At 41.0% G+C, this 17,041-nt stretch overlaps 1 protein-coding gene across 1 annotated transcript; it reads right to left on the bottom strand.

Annotated features, from left to right (window-relative positions):
• Nucleotides 1-12,577: 12,577 nt before the first annotated feature.
• Nucleotides 12,578-14,505, bottom strand: LOC132261666 (uncharacterized). The gene is made up of 4 exons (XM_059760568.1): nucleotides 14,420-14,505; nucleotides 14,149-14,350; nucleotides 13,075-13,227; nucleotides 12,578-13,015 (listed from the first exon to the last, which is right to left on the bottom strand). The coding sequence occupies exons 1-4, from the start codon at nucleotides 14,503-14,505 to the stop codon at nucleotides 12,578-12,580; spliced, it is 879 nt and encodes a 292-aa protein (XP_059616551.1).
• Between the last annotated feature and the right edge of the window lie 2,536 nt (nucleotides 14,506-17,041).

Here is a 17,041-nt window from a genome sequence, read left to right as displayed (position 1 = left end):
GACTAATTAGGAAAACATAACACGCGTTTTTTCTTCATGAGATGGGATAAAAACATACAAAGAGGGGGTGAGCAATTGGAAATGTTAAAGCTTTTTCTTCCATATTCAGCGTTTTTGGAAAAAAAAATTTGAGGGAATCCATCACTGGATGTACCGAATAATGGGCGAATTTCTCAGAGAATAAATTAAAATTACTACCTAAATTTGTGTCTACACAATTGTTTGCCTCTGAAAAATCTACTCGCATCTCATCTCAACTCTTCTCAAGCATAATGAGCATAAATTTATGCAACAGCATGAATGATGTCACTTAATCGAACTGGAATTGGATACAATAATAAATTATCACTGAGCAAACGCGCGAAAGTCGCTATGAGCTTCAAGGAGTGTGTCATCGAGGAAGTTGTTTGGGGTATGTTTCTGCATAAATTAATTCTGCATTAACAGAGGAGGGATGATGACGACTGGCATGCTGTGGGGCTCATTTGCTATGGGTTCACTTAAAAACGGTGTGTGAATCTCTGGTACGCACAAAGTCCGGCGAGAGGGTGAGATCGAGGATCTGATTAACGACATTTTTATTGATTGACCATAAAAAAAAGTTTCCTGTTTTTCATGTCCTTCGGTGTATGTGTGTCTTACGCAGAGATTTCTCCGGGTGGACCTAATCCCATCCTTGACCTATGACTTCCCTTCTCTCGTCTTCGGCCATTTTCGCTCTCCACGTGCAGAAAATAGTAGAAATTTCATTTAATCCTCGCACTTCATTTAATTCCCAAGTGCCTTCAATACGGAGTGGAATTTTATAGGAAATACTCGCTTGTTTTTTTCCGCTCCTCATATTTATTGCGAGAAGTGATGAAAAGTTACACGTACTTGAAGCTACTTTTTCAAAATTTGAAGCCATAAACATCTTTCAAAACTCTTTCAGTGCGGATCAAAGCACTTCTATCTTGAGGGAAAAGCCCCAAAGAAAGTCTGAGGAATATTCATGAAATGGTTTGTGGATAATGTTCGCTCAAAGGGTGGATATTTGAATTATGAATGTGATGAAATTTCATATCATAATCATAATCTTCAATGTGCAGGAACAAGTGGAGCGTATTTTAAAATTATGACTGGAGGACATTTTTTGTTTTTTAAATATTATTATTATTGTAGATTATTCAATTCCCCATTTAATCGCGAAAATCAATGCATTTTAATGAACTGGCGCGTGATTTAATAGCAGGTTTCGCAGTGTTTTGGAAGAATGTAGCTGTGTAATTTTCCTACAGCAACACCCCAAATTAGTGACGTGTAGAAAAAGCCATGACCAGTTGGCAATACAGAGGACAAGAGCAATTGATTATCTGTTTGCCTCATGGCAAATGTTCATTAAATCGCCCGATGGAGCATTTCACTCGAGATCATAGAGATGTAATTCAAGAGTTGATCGAAATTGTCATTCGTCTTGAGCCAGAGTGAGTGACAGTGGGACTTTTTAGCTGGGCTCTCGGTACATGAGGTACACGGGCGGAGTACATAAGGGGAGTTGATGGAAATATCTCCTTATGTACGAGGACCTCAATTCACACACACACACACACGCGCGCGCCCAGTAAATTGTTCAGGGGAATAATCTGTGGCTGATTCTTTGTACTCATGACCATAGAGAGTAAAAGCTCCGAAGCTCTCCCTGGAATATTGCCGCGAAAGCACACGCTCTCTCGCTCTCCGGCGGAAAGGCTCGCCGTGGAAAATTGCAACACGTCCTTTTCAGGGTTTTCCCTCTTCCAGCGGAGCGAAAAGAGAGTGTGGGTGTGGGAAATTCAGGGGTTATCGCAGCTCTTTTCACCCTATGTGCGGAGCCCCACGAAGATTCTTCATGTGTATGCGAGAGCTGAGCTTTTTCACGAGAGAGAGTGGAAAATTTGCAATGTCGCGTGGATGAAAATTCCCTGATTTGGCACACGAAGAGGGAATTCCAGGACAGGGATGTCACGATGAGTGCGCACGCATGGAATTGTCTCGAGCTGGCCGCTGCATGAATATGGGAAGCTGGTCCCTGAGTATCTCCCACGTCGAATCGTGCCCTGCTCGGCCCCACGAACGGGGTGAGGCGCTGCTCATTGGGGAAGTTCGCTGTGAAACCCAGTGAGAGTGGATTCGCAAGATTTTCCAGCCACCAAGTAGTTGGTGTTCCGGTTTCGGGTTGTTCTGTTGTCTTCGACATAAGGCGGGAGGACACAAAATGTCTGTGTAACTTTTTTAGTGTGCTTTTTTCTCCAAACACCACACAAGTCAGGACTCTTTTTAGTTGTCAGAAAAAAATACAACAAGACACCAGTAAAAATCCCAGGCTCCCCGCATCGAAGGCGCACCATCAGTGGATATCGCGCGAAAGACAGTATATAGCTCCAACAGATATAATCAATGAGTTTAAGTTTTTTCCACCTTTTCTCAGCAGCGTGCAGAAGAGAAAAACGATACCATACCTTGTGAATCAGTTTTTGACACACATCCTCTGGCGAGGAGTTCAGTTTTTCGGGGGACTCTCAGTGACTATCTGTGAATAACATTGGATTATCGGTACGGTTGCCCAGCGAGCCTCGAAGCTCGCTCTCATCAGGGACTTTTCACGGACAAACTCCACGTTCACCACCTACAGTATATAGCATCATTTTTCAACCACCCACCCCAGTCCACCCCCCGATCCTCGACGCCACTTTCAGGGCGAACTCGCGCGATCTTGTAGTTGTAAATCTTGCAAATGATGTGTTCCAAAACCGAGATGTGCTGAGCATTTCTTGAAAATGTGCGTGTATCACAGTTGAGCCGTGGAGGAGGCATGAATCAACACTTGTGCGGGCGAGTAGGCAAATGAGCGACTCACGGGCGAGATAGGGACGCTCAGGGGGTGACAGTGCGAGGGGTGGAATAGTAGGGAAACGGCACAAGTAATAAGGAGATGATGATAAGACATGGAGCGACGAGAAGGAGAGGCGGAAAATTGAATTAGGCGTATGATAAATTTGGGAAAAAGCACTAACAGACATGCAGAATGGATACAGTTGTGTGGCAAACGAAGTGTGCTGTCTCATTCACCGCAAAGCCCAGCAGTGGACCAATTGGCAGCACCAGAGACACTCCAGAAGAATGGACCTCTCACATGTGTAATACAAACCACTTGCAAAGTATAAACTTGACCCAATCTCAGGCCCGAACACTTCACATTAAGTATTATTATAGAAAGTCATCTCGAATGCCAGTGGAAATTTCCAATGCTTTTTTCCTCCCATTGCCTGGGCATCGCAAAATCCGGAGTGTATTCCTAAAAGAGTTGGCCAATTTAAATATTAAACGAGATACATAAAACCGGAATTTCAGTGGAAAGCTCTTCTCGTACGCCAGTGGTAATAAACTTAGCTTCCACTAGATGCACTCTCCATGAATACTGGGGCTGGAAATTGGCAGAATCATTGACCCCATTCGTGTCTGCCTGCAAATTTTAGTGTGAGAGCTTATATTCAAAATCACCCTTCGTCGAGCTGGATTTCGCTGTCCAGCTTTAATGAGCAATACAATAAAAATCACATAAACCACTTTATTTGGATTAAAATCTAATTAGCTTGTTTTTATAATGTAAAATAGACATATACACGAGTTATTTAAAACTTAACATATTAAACCACACGACAAAATTGGGTTATTCACACTGAACAACGAGAGATCAATACTTATTGTTCTTTGTACCAGAGAAAACTCACGGATTTAATTGTTATTTTTTAATTTTGCTATTGAAGCCTTATCAAAAGGCATTTGAACTTTAATTTTCGGACAGCAAAATAAAAAGGAAAAAAATCTCTTTATGATATTCATGAAAGCGTCTTCCAAAGAAATTTATTTACGTGACGTAATGTCTTCTGCATGCGTTTAGCAAAGGTAAAGCTACCCGGAGTTTTCAGTGAATTTTTGCCGAAAAACTCGAGATTTCAAACTCTAAATGAAAAAAAAGCAATGGGCAAAAGCGATGTTCCACAAGGTCGGAAAAAAGTGATAAATTTGCAATGAATTAGTCCGTCTAGAGATTCAAAAGTTAGTTGATGAAATTTAGAATGTGCTGAGGAGGAAATTGTAGAAATTTTCGATGGAGTATGTGGAAAGTGGGCATGAAATATCCTCATGATTTTTCCTTAGACAGAATTGTCCCCATTCAGGTGAGCTCTTTCGCCCCCAAAAGGACCACCCACACTTCTTGGCCTCCTCGCTGTGATCCTCAGAATCACACTGTTGAGCATTAGCTTTGCTTATTGTTCACCCACGCAAACACACTCACACTGTATGCAAACACACACACAGGCCGTCCAGAAGGGAGGGTGAATTTGGCATTCCTAACCTTGAGCTTTTCCCCATAGTCTGGATGGGGGCGAAGACTTTTCACTTGGCAAAGAAAGCATATAAGGAGTTTTTTTCACCCTGAGCTTTAGTCGTGTGCTCCTCTTTCTTTTCATGCACTTCCATGCCGGAAAAAAGCCCGTGTGTATAGCATGCTATGTGTGTATATATGTGGATGGAAATTCAACTTAGCGCCATATAATGGGCTGATATTTGTTCCACCATCTCCGCACCGCCCCTCATCGTGAATTTCCACCTCGTCGCTCCATTTGGCTGCTCACCCCGACCACCCTCGCCATAATAGCACCAATTTCTTCAATTTTTAAAATACAAATATCCGTACACGGCACACGGGAAAGAATGAGAAAAAATTACCTTCACTTTTATTCAACACTCTTCATGATTTTTCTTCCACACCCACCATTTCTTTGTCTATTTTATTCATAAATTGCGGAAATAGAAAAATTTCTGGCATTTCAAAATTTATTTCACACCTTCCACACGAACCCACCATCGGCACAAGGAGCGCACCACCCACTCTCTATACAGAGGGAACAAGAGAAGTCGTCAATTGATGAGTAATGTAATCATGGGCGGGAAGTTCGGAAAATTTTGCAAAATTTCTCAGCCATCACGTCATAATTCTATCTACACTTTCGCTGCATTAATCCGTCAAAAATTTAATTTGTCATTTCACGTTTTTTCCTCCCCACCTGAGCTCTCTTCGCAGGTCTGCTATGGAGAAGAGCGTATTGATTGAAAAACCACATTAGCGAATGAAAAGGGGTCGAAAAGAGCATGTGAAAATATTTCTGCTGCCACATTGTGGATATTACGGAAGCGAGATGGAGTGGTTATTAATATTTATGAGATTTTTCCACCAATAACTTCCATGCTTTAATTAATTTTCCACTCCCTGAATTACTGCATTACTAACCATTTATTGATTGTCCATCATTTGCAAGTTCAATGAATTCTATGGATATTGAGAAACTCCTCATCAGAATTTTCGTGATGAATTACAAAGTTACACTGAGACAAAATATTGATAATTAAATTTCTAGTGAATTGGGAACGAGCTATAAATAAACTCAATTTTATTCTGCCAATTGATACGCTTCTACTCATTGATTTAATTGCTTTTCCACCCTCAATTAGTCCATCGTGTTAGTTTTCAATATTCACAGAGCAATGACTATGAATACTTGAGTTGCTGTTCAGAGTGTTAAATTGAAAAAGAAACTGAAATTTCAATAATCACTCAACATTGCAAAGGGTGTATAAAATGTTGAAATGCTGATGAGTGAGAATTTCTGAATACAATGAAACTTCTTTGCCCTAATTCTTCGTTGAGATCTTCCGTGTATTGATTTTCATCTGAGTTGGCAAATGGTCACTGGGGAGTTGAAAAACTACCAACTTGAGTCCACCTGAGGTGGATTTCGTAAATACTCACGAGGTGGCAAATTAATTTCCACCTCAAATGGAATCAGCAACCCCTCGAGAATCTCCGACAATGAATACTTTACGGGATTTCCTATGCCACGAATTTTTCTTTCTGCTTCCCCTTCCCGCACCCGAAAACGTGAAGCCGGGGTCTGTGTAAAAAGTAAATCAATCTTTATCAACACGGGAAGAATGAAATAGAGGTGGAAGCGATGGAGGAAGTGGCTGGGAAAGGAGGAGCAGTGAATTGAAAACCTCCCCATTATTGCATGATTTTTCTCATCCGCGCGCTCGCAACTTCTTCGGCCCATCTTTGGCGATGTAAATGAGAATTATTAAGTGGATGGAGCTGAGATTCATAATGGCAAAGGTTCAACATTTATATCAATTAAGTGTCACAATTCGGCTTATGGCATTAGTTGGATTTCCATTCGGTGGGGGGGGGGGTGGCTCGCGCGCCCTTGCCATGGGGGTTGGGGGGTCTTGATGGCTTTTCGTGGGAGAGATATTGTGTTGTTAAAAATAAAATATACGCCTTGGCGCCCCATCCGATGGATTATAGTGGCTGATGGTGCGAGGTTCACTCCGAAAAAAGGGAAGTTGTTCAATTGTATTTGCTGTGCCTATACTTCGCACCCACTGTTTTCCTTTCATGCCATGAATGTTGTGTGGATGCCAAGGGAGGCCAAAAAAGGGGAAAAGATGTGAAAGAAAACCCACACACACAAACACGCTCACACATTTCCAATTTCTTTTCATTTCACTCCTCACAGCCACCGTCCTTCCTCGGGGAGCAGATAAGAATGGGCGCCAAATGGGGATGGGTGGAACATGAATCCCCCAGTGTACATGGTGAAATCATTTATAGTGTGAAGATATCGTGGTGCAGACTTCACCATTCCTCCAGAGTGGAATCCCTGAGCCCACCTGCCGTACTTTGTTCATAGACACACCATACACATCGTCCCTATTCTTCTCCATTTCATTCATGTTTCACTTCCGGGGAGAGTGGCAGACAACTCTTTCCGTTGAAGGCACCACAAATACACCCAACCAAGAATCCCACCCACAACAATAATCTGCATATTTCCATAAAAATGAATACATTTCACCTGTTCAGAGTGATTTTCTCAAAAGGCATCAGAGTTGAATGTATTTTACGTGGGAGTTTTAGATAAGATATGGCAAGTTGGTAATCTTGCAAGTATTGATTAGTAGAAGAGATTTCTCAGACGCGTTCCGCCCATTCGTATGCCACGCCCATTTTGCGGCACACAAAAACAAACAAACATTCTAGAGAATCTTAACTCTGCCTGGTGAGGGCTTTCTTCATGAAATGCTAGTTTCACGTATCCGGAAATGGATCGCAATAGAAAGTAATGAAAAGGATATTTCCACTGATGAAATTGCTGTGAAGTGTTCGTCGTGAGAAGTTTTTCGCAAAAAAACCCCTGCAAGTGCATTTAAAGAATTACTTTTCCATGTCCTTCTCCACCTCTTGCGGCCATTGAACATCGTTTGTAGATAGGATGTGTGGAAGAAACGCCAGTAAAGGTGTACTGGAACAACTTGGAGCACAGAGGAGACAGCAAGAGTCCCGTCGTCAGTTCAGAAGACAAATGGATTATGAAGAGGACTGATCTGTGCACTTGTGATATAATGATAAAGATACAGAAACCTAATTCTACATGTTAAGACGACACAACAACAAAAAAGCTTAAAACTCTACCTAAGAAAAGCATACCATGAGAGAAGAAATAAGAAATATATAGTCGAAAGGAGACGACATAAAATCGTCTGAAAGTGCCACACACTTCACATGAAGCTAAACTAATTGCATAAACTAACTGATGAATAAAATCTTAGACGCAATTTGAAACACATTGATGGCATTAATTGGGCTCTAAGCCAACAGAGGTAATAAATTAAGGTGACGACGGTTATAATACGATTTTCGCGAGCATCTCCAACATCTAAGTATAGTGGAAGGATGCTTACTTAAAAAGAAATCGACGCAGAAAGAACGCACACTCTAAATGAATAAATTAATAAATGTATTATATAAGGCATAAACTGAAATTAATGTTCTGATGAATGAAGTAGACAAGTTGAAAATAGAGTAAATGTTTGTAGAAGAATGATTCTAAAACTGAGTATTTTAAAATCAGTGATGAGACACCAATTGTGGATACGAAGATGGACAATTTTCTGTTCCGTATTTCTCTTGTACTTCCTGTGTCAACCATTGTGTAAGTATTATTGAATTTTTTTTTCAAACAAATTTTACATACATACATAATTGCATGAAAAACCGCCACCCTTCTGAACATTCACAAAGCCAATGGAAAGCACTTAAAACGAAATGGCAGGCAAATAATTAACAGGAAGTTATATTTATCGTACAGTCACTCATGTCACGCTACAATAACTTTTGATTAGTAACGTCTAAAAGTTTCTTTAGAACTTTATTGAGCCATTAACTTACCTGACAAGCTTGAAAATAGAAAAATATCGCAAAGCTGCACAGTGGAAAATCTAAGAGGCACTCAATTTATTAAAGTCTGCTAATTTAACTTGATGTTGAATATTCAATAACACATGGCATTTTGCCCGAAATTTAATACAATTTTGGTAAAATTACATTATTTGTTCTGCTGTGCAATTTACTCAGTGAGAACCTAATTATATATGCGCAGTAATCACTCTGAAAAGAGATTATTTTTAATTGACTTTTCGCTTTGTAGTAACAATTTGCATATCGAAAAATTGTAATTTTTTACATGTAATCCGTTAAGTCCAGCCCTTGTTTGTTTAAAATTCTCTTGGATGATGCAAGAGTCATATAATTTTTATAATAATTTTGCTGAATGCAAAATTTTGCCGTCATGTTGAAAAGACAGTTTGGAAAATTTATTGAAGCTGAAATGTATAAAGAATTTAAAAATATTTCACTTCATGTCAAACTTTCGATAGTTTTTGAAACCAAAACTTTTATTAAAGTTTAATCATAGACAAAATCCATCATTTAAAAACTTTTAATGTGTGCCCGAAAATGGTGAGATGTGTACAAATTTTGGAGATGGAGTGAATTTTATTCATTTACATTATATTCAATTTTGCGACCCCCACCAAAAACAATCCAAATAACACTTAATTGGTAAATGATGTGACCAACAATTCTGGCACGAAGCACCAGAGATACTTTGGTGGGCAGTAAATTGTCGCATTCATTGAGCTTTTTGAATTTTATGGTGCGTAGGCACCAAAAAGTTCTCGAAATGGGCATTAAATTAATTGTCAAAGCTCACATACACACAAGAGTTATGTATCAAATATGGACCTCTTTGAGTGGCTTTCAACATTTTCCCTCCACCAATGGATAATTCAATAAATACCACCCCAAAACTCGAGTAGTGCTGCTTTGCCAAAGTCTTTCATATGTTGTGTGGAGTGCACAGTGAAATTCCCAGAGACAAGCACTCATAATGGATCATCGGGGAAGAATTGAGGCGTGTGAAATTTTATCATTAATTCAGCAATAATTAAATGTTGCTATTTTCCCCAGTGAAATTCCACTGAATGTGTCTACTGAGCAGAAGGCAATCAATAAAGTGGCTTAATCTCCTTCACGTCTTCCACGGTAACAAAAACAAAAGGGGGAGGATGTGTGGCCCATTTTTGGGTGGAGAGTGCGAGCATCGTTAAATGTGCGCTATAGTTGTTCATGAAGTTCTATAACAAGGTTGAATCTGTCACAGGGGATTCAAATTTGGGAGGCGTTTTGGCGTTTATTTGACGTCATTTTCAATGGAAAGCCTCTATTGATTGTATGTTTTCTTCGAAAAAGTTTTCTCTAAAAAAAACTTTGAGCCTTTTCCCGTGATTTCCACTGGACTCATCTATTAATAACATTGCAAAAGGCATAGGCAAATTGTGTGGCTCCCATAAAATGAGCCTCTCCGGTGAGATATTCCTGTGCTCTGGGATACATTAAAATTCAATTGGACGTGGATGGGTGGTGGCCGGTGAGAAAGAATGGCCCCTGGTATTCCCTGGTGTTCCTCACGCTCATCCCTCAGCCCCTGGGGCGGATATGATTGATAAATGAAGGCTATTACAGCCCAAGAATATCAATATATCCATTTACCTATCGATGAGTGGGGAGATGCAATTGGATTTGCGAGGGACGGAGAGCCATTCTCATAAAATCTGGCGATGAGAGATGAAAGATTATGAATAGGTCCACTGGAGGATCTTAATATTCTTATTAAGCTATTAATACAGCGGATTACTATGGGTAATTAAATACAGTACATAACACTCCCGCGTGGGATTTAATTAAAATTCCTCAACATATTCCGCGAGACAAAAAGTACCACCGATGGTGTGGCAGCATTTTTATCCTGCCTCAAATGCTGTAGCCGTGGTGTATTTGAGGATAACATGCCAAGTAAAGCATTTCAAGATTGATGATGGCAATAACATGCTTTTTATACATGCTTCCAACTCTAAACCAGCACACATCGCGGAAGAGATACTTGGTGGTTGACATTTAAAATTTATTGTACAGAAGATACAGCCAGTCTCACTCAGGACGGCGATAGTAAGTCCTCATCAAGCTCTTCTGTGTCCGAAGGATGTTGTCACACGCTCATACTTTACCCGGGTAAAAGTGTATTGACCTGCAGAAAATGATGTATCTCAGCAAAACATACAAGACATATAAAATGGAGGGACAAAAAGACACATTTTAAACGTGCTTTTTCGACAATGTGATTCTCTCTGGATAAATTTCAGTGAAAATTTCAAATCTAATGAAAATAAGTTTTTCGCTATCCAACCAAGCGAGTATTAATTAAAGTGAGAATTTATCAAACCTGTTATTTACCTTTACGCTTCAATTTATACATATTCTTCAACGTCTCAATCCTCCACTGAAATGTAAAGCTCGGGAAACTTTCGAAAACTTCCCATTATGCCTTGCATTCTAATGCGAATCTCCACAGCGATGACGGTTGCAAAGATTGATAAGGAAAAGTTCACGGGAATAAAATATGTGATTTCACGTGAGCCAGCGAGGCTCAAGCTGTTGGGATTTGCACGGTGAGTGTGTCGTAAGCGAATTTGGGGATGCTGACAGAATCATCGCTGGGGGGAGCATTTCAGTGTGGCACAAATGGACTAACCGAGTGACTGACTGGTTCATTGATTCCACGGCATTCTTTTTTATGGTGCACCACATAAAGTTCTCTCTCGTTTTTTTCTTCGCCAAAGCACTTTATCGGAGGGAGGAAGGAAAAACCGAGCCCATAGGTTGGAGGAACGTTGAAGGATGGCGCAGAGGCGCCAGCAATAGAAAGGCATTTTAGTGGAAATGTGACTATATATGACGGAAGTGGCGAGAGAGAGAAAGCACGAAAGACTGTGCTGACTATAAGTTTTTATATTCATAACATTACAGCACACAATAACCCTCTGGTTCTCCACTTCAGTGCTTTTCAATCGAGAATTCATACACACGAAATGCCCACCACAATACACTTAGAGTCCGGCGAAAGGAGCGCCCCACCGCAAGACCGCCTAATTGCATTTCTGCAGACAACACTCACTCTGGGCCAGCCTTAATGGGTGGCCCAGCATTGACCAGGCTGATTAGATAACGCCACGCGTGTCCTGGGTGTTGACTCGCCCCGGGAGCCTGGAGATTAGGTGTTGGAGAAGCGCTGTGTTTTCGCTTTGGCTGTTCCACCCCAAACGAGCCCACCCTGAGTTGCTGATGGCAAATACACCGTGAGAAACCAATGGAGCCATCAAATATCATCCGCTGTGGTGGCTTTATTCTGGCCCATCTCTCTCATTCTCTTTTACAGTTCCAGCCGGATGTTGTGTGGGAATTGTTTCCGGACAATAAAAATGTTGACGGAAAAAAATTTTATTTGTCATTTATGATCAATAACATTGAAATATTAATGGTACTACGGCAGACCACACACATAAATCCGACACGAAGGGTGAAAAACATCCTAGGCAGCATCTCAAATTGCTGAGCCCAGTCACGAGGGCTGGGATTGTGGAGTCGCTATTGATAAATTCGATACATCTCCCATGAGATGAATACCTAAATATGCCAATTGGGGGGTGGAATTACTCACAACTATATGTACTTCTTCCCGTCGTTTTGCCGCCGCAGACATTCGAGCTGTGCCGCGGGATTTGCCAAATATTCCATAGCGAATTAGCCTAAATTGATATTGAGATTTGAAAATTGGGCTCTATCAGCGAAATTGTATTTTTTTATTCTACAATTTGCATAAAGTATGATACGACTTTCGTCTGGAACTAGAATGCAAAATAGATGACTTAAATTGAGCAATTAGAAACAGCGGTAGATAAATGTCTCATAAGCCACTCCCACTCGTGTGCTCCGCCCATTGTCAGCATGAAGATTTATCAATTTCGCGCATCTCTTCACAATAAAATTCCATGTCACAATTTAAATTAGTTCCGAGGGAAAATGGGAAAAGTTGTCAAGTTTTATTGCTTCGCATACTGCCCATGTAGTGATGTCCCTTTATTTATCTCTATTTATTAATCATCCACACAATATTGCTTGCTTAATGAGCTATCAGGTACTGCAAATTGGTGTTAAAACTAATTTATTCTCTCATAATATTAAAATTGCAAATGCAATAAATAACTAAGGATTGCACACTTATTTTCTAAATTGGTTTTGCATTGCCAAAGGTCGCAATATTTATACGTTGATGCGCTTCTGGAACATTCTCATGACATCGTCGCCAAACTTGTCCATTGAGGGTGGGTTTGGGTCTTGCAGTGATTCCATGAGCACGCCAGAAAGCGCGGAAAAGCGCACGCGGTTGGCGTTAGTTTCATCGATGACTTCCTGGATGAATTCTTGGAGTGTCTCCGAGACGAGGTTCACAACTGTGTTCTCGAAGAAGAAGATAACAATATCAATGATGACATTTGCCAACCAATCAGTGAGAATGTTGCCACGGACGCGCACGTGAACATTGCCAATTGAGAGCACACGGAAGTGCTGCATAAAGAGGAAGAAGTCGAACATGTCGAGGAGGAAGTCCTTAGTCATCACCATGTTCTCCATGTGGCCCTCAACCCAACCTCGGAATATGCCCAAGCCCATCACACGTGTTTCGTAGTCGTAGTGGAACTGCAAATGAATATTTAAATTCACTCCTGGCTCAGCCATTGCCGCCCATTCCGACTTACCGGCATCCTCGAGAGACGGGACAAAATCTCCATCCTGAGGAGTTGGCGATTGTAGGACAAGTAGCAGTTGCCCGCCCGGAATACATTCTCGATGTCGTGAAGAAGGCCATTGTGCAAGTCAATGATGCCACCGTACGTTATCCAAATTGGTTGCTGAATGGGAAAGAGAGGGAATACACCATCAATTGCCAGTGGTTTGGGTGGAAATGATAAACAAGAATGCTGAGCAATCGATAGGGTGAGGGTAATTTGATGTGAGCCAGATCATTGCAGTCTGATTTGAGTGCCTACTCTAGTGACTTCAAAAGCACAGAATATAACATTAAAATTGTTCGGCGTAATAACACGAAGAAGCTGAATGTCGTGCGAAAGTACGATTTATTGCTTATCATGTTCGTGGTAAACCATCCATGAATTTCCCATGGGAATACTATTGCAATTTCCATAATTCTGGAATAGAATACGACCTACATACGTTTTCCCATCAAATATTTAGCTTTTCAAAATGAACCTGTCATTAGAAGACATCGCAGTGAAAATCCAGGGGTAATCGCACTGAGAATTAGAACGCATTTCAAGTATATTTCCGTTTCGTCTCGTGTTTCAAATTCCCATCCTTATCACACACGAAAAAATCTCCTCCAGATATTAGAAAAGTCCATAAAGAGGAAGAGATGAAAAAAAACAAGAATTATTGGAATGACTAGTAAACACACTTCTGCCCCACTCTTCTGAGTTTGCAGTAATTTGTTGTGAAGAAATTCATGGCAAATAATAGCCAGTATCGTTTTTCCTTATCGAGCATTAACTCGACTTAAGACTTATCAGCGAAATCATCCGAAATACCTACATATTGGCCACCCTCGTCACAAGACTCTCGCATTTACTGGAAATTTTTTGAGAGGAAAAACTGGCCACCACTGAATGTATCCTCCTTGTGACAGTTCTATCCGGATGCCGGAGTGATTTATGTCGCTCCGATGATGCGTGAACGCTCATCCCCCGAGTTTGTGAGTTCCATCTCCGCTCATCAATTAGTTTGCGAGAGGATTTCCCTCCAATTTGCTCACTTACCGCCTCCCAGCCAATCGAGGTGTCTGGCAAATCCATGGGAACCATGCCGGAGTCCCGGAAAATCGGCGCTATGTACGTCAAGACGTAGTCCATGTAAGTGTTCATGCTGGCGCGCTGCATATTTCTAGACTCCAGGTCGTCAAGGAGCGGAAGAAGGGCTTGGGTTCTTGGGTGATCACACGGAGGATATATTTGGGAGCATCTAAAGTGATAGAAATTTTATATGTAGTCGCCTTGATTGATGTGCCTGGCATTGTCCTCTCGCTCTCACCTGTCGTCCAAATCCACCCTCTCGGTCCCAAACGCCTGGCCGATGGTGAGGGCCAAGAGGGCCACGCACACCAAACGATACTCCATTGTAGAATCCACTCTTATACTTCACGGCACTTGTCACACAGAATGACACAAACTACCGGATTCAACTAAGGCGAACGTGCCTTTTTATACCTCGGCGGGATTTTGCAATCAATAGGTGGGCTATCTATCAGCGCGTAAATTGGTGTAGTCGAGGCAACTGGTGAGACACCGAATCGATTAATTGATAATTTTTCAGAAAGCCACCCAGTCAAAGTACCATTCATAAATTAAACGAGATTTAGGGGGCTTTTCACTCTCTCTTTCTCGCCCTCACCCACTGCGCCTTTCGAAAACACTCTCTGCTATTGAAGTTCATTCTTCTCTATGGCACACAAACTCTGGGTTGCCCCATAGCCAAAAATTCCACGGGCGGAAACATGGAAAATCCAAATATTTATGTTTGGAAACTTAACTCCTCTAATTTCTCAATTCCACCCACAGGCGAAAGGGTAAATAAATTCAACTCCAACTAACCATGCTGAATATCAACTTCTTTCTCACGGACCAGGCAAAGTTCAGTTCTTGCGAGGTGTCTTCCACCTTTTGATACATTCTAACACACCGAAACGTGCTTTCAGAGATGAAATTTTCATCCGGAAAAACTTATACGTGTGCATTTTGTATGCCAAACATGCAGCATGAGCTATTCTTTGTGTTTCACGTCATGTATTGCATTCATTCTCCTACCTCCAAAGCAACTGGACAGAATCATGCTGTGACTGCGGAAAATTGTGCAAAGCACGATGCTTTTAAAAATTTTCTCTACCAATCATGAGAAAACAGGAAAACATCCTGGCAGTACAGAAAACTTCATTGCAATGAATTTCATACAATTCTCTTTCGTAGAAAAATAACAAATATTTGGGTTATTCTGAAAAGAGATTCTTTAATGGAACTACAAAATTGAAGATGTATTAAATTTTTCAGTGACTTGGAATACACGTAAAAATCTGTCGAGTTTCCGCAATATGTTTTGTAAGTTTCAAACCGAAAAGTCTGCCAATGAGCGCTTTTGCCCACCCGCGAGCATGTCAAACTTGATGTTACTGCACTCTCAAGAATGGATGTTTGTGCTCAAAAGCTCTTCGCGTGCTTCATATACACAATAAAGTTACTCTCCGTTGAATCTTTTTTGCCGGCCTCTCGAGCACTCTCAGCCGCCACTCACTTTAATAATTTCCACCATGAGGGCAAACACAATCTATTACCATCGAGGCACTTTACGTGATTCTATTTCAGGTCTGAATAATATTAGATCTACTTAATTGCCCTGCAGTGGTATGGTTAAAGTTTGCGCAAGTTCTTTTTTTTCGTTCTGGCAGAGAGGAAAGTTTCGAAGGAAATAAATTCAATTTGTTATACGAAGTATCAAAAAATTTCAAATTCGCCATTTGTTTACTATCATCCATAAACACTGTCTGGGAAAATATATGAACAAGATATGCTGGCATATTTTGTGGCAAAACAAAACAAGGAAATAATGTGTAAAGTTCCAAAGATGTCAGCTCTTTTAGACACTCAGACCAGTGGGTGAGAGAAGCAGGCTTGGAGATTGTTTATTTGGACAAATTCCTGGGCGATTATAAAAGGAGAGCATTTTCTGGGAGACACATTCTGGAAATCGCCGAATGATAAAATGAACCCACTCACTTACAGTCCACCAACTTTTCTTTCTTATCACTCCCAATCGATTGCGCACTGTAGACGCTCAAGAGAGTGTGTGTAGCCATTTCGGAATTTGAACTTCCACTCTGCAAACTGCTCGCAAGTGTTTATTTAGAGGCTCTCTTTTCCAACAGGCCCTGTGTTAGCCGCTTTTGTGCTTACAAGGAGTGCGTGAATGCGAACGGGAGATCCATGAAGTGTGGATGTTAAATATTAATGAGCCTTTCCAGTCCAAAGTGTAGACATCCATCCGCCCCGTATTGCTCCACGAGCTGGCATTTTGCACTTTATTTCGGATGGAGACAAGGCTCAACAGAGTGACACACAAGCCCATGAAATCACTCAGTGTCTGCCTCAACACCTCAGGCCCGTGTCGGGGGAGTAAAGTTTCTTTTACGATCACATTCGTGTGTTTGTGTTTATTGATACGCAATATCAAAATATCACCACCCACTTGCTACGCATGCATGGAAGTATGATGCCGATGGAATTCAATTCCACTCTATCGGGTTGTTTTATCATTTGGCCAGGGAAAGCCTTTTAATCCAAGCTTACTGACTCTTTCCTCCAACTTCAATATCAACACGAGGGGAGAACAAATGCGTTGATTGTCTGCTTAATTAAAAAAAATATTGTGGTTTTTCGAGTTCAGCTTATATGAGTTTTAAAGCATCAATAAATAACCGATGAAAACCTCCAGCCAAGGGGGAGATAATACAGTCAAAAGTGGTATACAGCTTAGCCGAAGTCTTGGGGAATGGAAATGTTTAAAAGCTTACAATTTTCCTGTCCTGAGTGCTTTTTTTACCCCAAAAAATCGTTTTTCAATCGATTTTTATAGAAATATCGACTGGAAACCTTAGATATATAT

This window comes from Phlebotomus argentipes, unplaced genomic scaffold (assembly GCF_947086385.1).
Source record: "Phlebotomus argentipes unplaced genomic scaffold, Phlebotomus argentipes genome assembly contig_15, whole genome shotgun sequence".
In the NCBI taxonomy this organism is placed as follows: Eukaryota; Metazoa; Arthropoda; class Insecta; order Diptera; family Psychodidae; genus Phlebotomus; species Phlebotomus argentipes.
Note: the sequence above shows the minus strand (reverse complement) of the source record. Positions and strands in the feature narration are given on the sequence as shown.

Coding starts and splice junctions, on each gene's coding strand:
- LOC132261666 (XM_059760568.1), bottom strand. CDS start 14,505: ATGGAGTATCGTTTGGTGTGCGTGGCCCTCTTGGCCCTCACCATCGGC. Junction 14,351..14,419: donor AGGGTGGATTTGGACGACAG/GTGAGAGCGAGA, acceptor CTATCACTTTAG/ATGCTCCCAAATATATCCTC. Junction 13,016..13,074: donor CCCGTCTCTCGAGGATGCCG/GTAAGTCGGAAT, acceptor ATTCATTTGCAG/TTCCACTACGACTACGAAAC.